A 4,106-nucleotide genomic window follows, 5' to 3' on the forward strand; every position below is an offset into this window, starting at 1 on the left:
CACACAGTACGAAAGATCAACCCTTTGAAAAGCAGTGAAGAGGAAAAGTTGCTCAGAATTATGTTTTAAACAAAATTGATTTTTTACGTAAATTTTAATTTTGCATTCTGGGTTAAGAAAAAAGATGTTAGTTCAAGGTAAAGTTAACTTGTACCTAAAATGAAATCAAATTTGTTAAGTCGTACTTAAACACATTGTTTTTTTTTTGTTAAGTCGTTCTTGAAATTGTTAAGGGTTTATGGTTAAGTCGTGCTTAAAACCATTCGGATTATGATAAGTTGTACCAAAAATCATTCGGGTTTTTTTTTATCTTTTTGTACTTAGGTTTCTTTGTTACTAGATTAAGAACTCTGCTTCTTAGACGTACTTCTAGCGTTGCTTTCGACATTAGCGGAAAACCCACTCGTTGCTTTGCAACGAGCTTTGCTCTAGTTTATTTTATTATCCGTTTTTGTTAAATACAGTCTTAAATTTTAAATAACCGCCAGTTACACTGCGCAACTGGATTGAGTTGGCTGAGTAAAGTCTCTCGTTTTTCATTGGTTCTCTAATTTCATTGGTCTTTCTTATTTTCATTATCCAATAAATTTAATTCTCTATTTGATATAAGTAACCGTTCAAACTAAGTAAAATTAGGCAGTATTTCATTTTCAACATCGTCAGTCAATCCAGCGTGTATCTGCTGCATCTTGTGGTATGTTAATATTATATCTACTTATGTATTTCTTTACTACCATGTTAGTGATTTGGGCATTTTATTTTAATTGCAAAGTTTATACTTTAGCGTATTTTTGCAGTTAAACTTGTCATAGTAATTTCTAAAACTTGTTTGTAAGTTCAAATGTTAAATTGTTACAAAACATGTTTTTATATTATAAATGAATACTGGAGTAACGGTAGCTTATTGTCAAAGATTTCAGAAACTAAACATATTAAATGTACATGTAAAACTCTATTTTATGTCTAATGTATTATTTCTTTGTTTATAGGTCAATGCTTTATTTATCTACTTAATAAATCGACTGAAATCACCATCTGCCTCCTTTCTGCTCGGTTACATCATGGCGCTGCGAGAAAACATATCCTAGCATTGACCACCGTAGGAATTTATTTTCCAAATATGCAGCTAAGTTTCTTATTCAAGTGAATTTTACATCGGAAAGAACTTGTTCGACTTGCTATTGTGTGAGTGAGTAGATATCATGCCGAACGATTCCCTGTCTGTGTTAAAGCCCTAATACTTTCCGCTTTGTGAATCGTTTTCATGAGTACTGTTGATACCATTGTAAAATTATCACCATGAAGAAAGCTGAATTACAACACCGTGTCCATGAATTGGAAATGGAATTACTAGAAGCAAAATATAGATCGCAATCGAAACAAGTCATTGAAAAGCAAACCTTTATCCCAGAAACAAGAAAAATAAAGACATTTTGTGGCCGCCCAAAATCAAAATCTGACATATCTGTTGATGACTGGATTGATGACATAGAAATTGCGTTTTCAGCAAGAAAATATTCAGATACTCAAAAAGTTGACTTGATTTATTCACATTTAGAGGGTCAAGCAAAAGAGGAAGTCAAATTCCGACCAGATATACGACAGGATCCGCACGCCATTTTGGACTGTCTTCGTGTCGCATTCGGCAATCCGGAATCTGTGACGTCACATCAGCAGAAATTCTTTGAACGAAATCAGCTAGAATCGGAAACTATTCGACACTATTCATACGCATTGCTGGATTTATATCAAAACGTTATCAGAAAAGACAGAAGTGTATTTCCAAATAAACACATTACGCTGTGCGAGAAGTTTGCGAATGGTCTACGGGATTCATTGTTAAGAAAAGAAGCAAAGAAGCTATTGCGTAATGAACCTACAGACTTCCACAAGTTCCGAGACGAAATTATACTGTTTAGCGAGGAAGAGGAAATGATAGACAAGGATTCCGCTAACTCAACCCATTCGAACACGATCAGCGATCAGCATAATTTAAACACCCAGCCGAGCGACTCGCCTACAACGGAACAGCTTTTGAAAATCATCGAAGCACAGCAAAAGCAGATCGACTCTCTAACCGGTTTGATCAGAGATCGCGGAACCAGTCAGCATACAAAGGAAAACCGGGATTTTTATCGTTCACCACCTGTGTGCTACGAGTGCGGTAAAGTTGGTCATATGCAGAGAAATTGTCGTTCTAAACCAAGTGAAACAACAGCCGGGTCATCGGAAAACAAGCCACATCTATTAAAGGGAGTCCGTTAATAGATGGGGGTTTACAGGACTCTACATTTTCGTGTCGTATCATAGGACAGTGTCCAGTGATTAACATTTGTGTGATGGATTTGAATATCAGATGCCTAGTTGACACTGGTTCCATGGTTTCTACAATAACCGAAACATTTTATCGAAAGTATATCGAGCTGCTTGGAAAGATGGTGAACCCAACATGTCATTTACAACTAAAAGCTGCCAACGGACTAGTTATTCCTTACATTGGTTACATTGAGCTTGACGTAAATTATAACGGGAAAATCATACCTCAACGTGGATTCCTAATAGCGAAAGATTCGAGTGATGATACCACGCGTAAACGTAAAGAATCTGTTCCCGGAATAATTGGAATGAATATTCTTGGTGCCTGCACGGACATTTTAGGTGATGTTCGTAGGGACGGAAATGTAAGTGAAGTTTTTGTGTCAAGTGATTTAAAACAGAAGTCTGTTTGTGGTTTTGCCAGAGTATTCGGAACTGTACCAGTGTGCATTCCTGCAAATACCGCCATTGTTATTCCATGTACCGGACCGCATGTTAAGGGGGATGTTATTGTTAATCCTTTGACCAATGGTGCCCATTTACATAGGAATTTCCGTACTGTGAATACTTGTGTCAACATTTATAACGGTCGTATGTGGGTTCGTGCAGCTAACATTGGTGATGAAGATATTTATCTTAAACCACGCAGTATGATAGGTACAGTGTCTTTTTGTGATGTTGAAGGTGATAATTCAGATATTGGATTTAATCGCGTGGGGAACACTGAAGAGATCTTCATAGGCGTCTGAACCGGGGGGGGGGGGGGGGGGGGGGCTTTTTGCAAAGGTATACCTAACCATTAGAAACATAGCATGATTGAGGGTTCAGCCCCCCCCCCCCCCCCCCCCCCCACGGATTAGGATTTCCATGATATTGGGAATTACTTTTTTCTCAATATTTCTGAGGATTAGTCTAGCCCCCCCCCCACTTTCAATTTGCTTCCGACGCCGCCAGTGATCTTCATTCAACCAAGTCATGCAATCAACGAAATTACTCTCCCTGAGACACCGTTTGATTTACCTGAAGATATATTCCAACGTGACTGTAGTGAAGAAGAGAAGTCCTTGATCACATCTTTATTCCGAAAGCACAGAGAAGTCTTCTCGAAGGATGATGACGATATTGGATGTACAAGTACAGTTACACATCAGATTCGACTCACAGACAACAAGCCTATCGCTCAACAGTACCGACGAATTCCTCCGTCCCAGTTTGAAGAAGTCAAAAAGCATATACGCAAGTTATTGAAGAATGATGTCATTCGCGAAAGTACCAGTCCGTTTGCTTCACCGATAGTGCTAGTTCGCAAGAAGGATAACTCTTTACGTCTTTGTGTGGATTACCGCAAACTGAATGAGAAGACCATCAAAGATAAGTTTCCGTTACCAAGAGTAGAAGAAACGTTTGATGTTTTACACCGATCGTCTATGTTCTCAACTATGGACCTTACCTCGGGCTATAACCAAATAGCAGTGGCCGACGATGACAAAGAGAAAACTGCGTTTACCACCCCATTCGGACTTTATGAGTTTAACAGAATGCCGTTCGGACTTACCAACGCGCCTGCAACATTCCAGCGACTAATGCAGCATTGTTTCAGAGAGGAAGTGTTCAATATCTTATTAGTGTTCTTGGATGATATCATAGTTTATTCCAAAACATTGCGTGAACAAATAGACCGTCTCGACAAAGTGTTTCATATTCTTCGCAAGCATGGATTAAAATTGAAAATGCGCAAGTGCAAATTTTTTCAGTCATCTGTGAAATACCTAGGTCATATAGTGAGTAAA

At 38.3% G+C, this 4,106-nt stretch overlaps 1 protein-coding gene across 1 annotated transcript; it reads left to right on the forward strand.

Annotated features, from left to right (window-relative positions):
• Positions 1 to 451: 451 nt before the first annotated feature.
• Positions 452 to 2,535, forward strand: LOC136276622 (uncharacterized). Its single transcript, XM_066089137.1, has one exon. It carries the CDS (start codon positions 1,300 to 1,302, stop codon positions 2,263 to 2,265), a length of 966 nt encoding a protein of 321 aa, XP_065945209.1. The 5' UTR covers positions 452 to 1,299; the 3' UTR covers positions 2,266 to 2,535.
• Positions 2,536 to 4,106: the final 1,571 nt, after the last annotated feature.

This window comes from Magallana gigas, chromosome 6 (assembly GCF_963853765.1).
Source record: "Magallana gigas chromosome 6, xbMagGiga1.1, whole genome shotgun sequence".
Lineage (NCBI taxonomy): Eukaryota > Metazoa > Mollusca > Bivalvia > Ostreida > Ostreidae > Magallana > Magallana gigas.

Coding starts and splice junctions, on each gene's coding strand:
- LOC136276622 (XM_066089137.1), top strand. CDS start 1,300: ATGAAGAAAGCTGAATTACAACACCGTGTCCATGAATTGGAAATGGAA.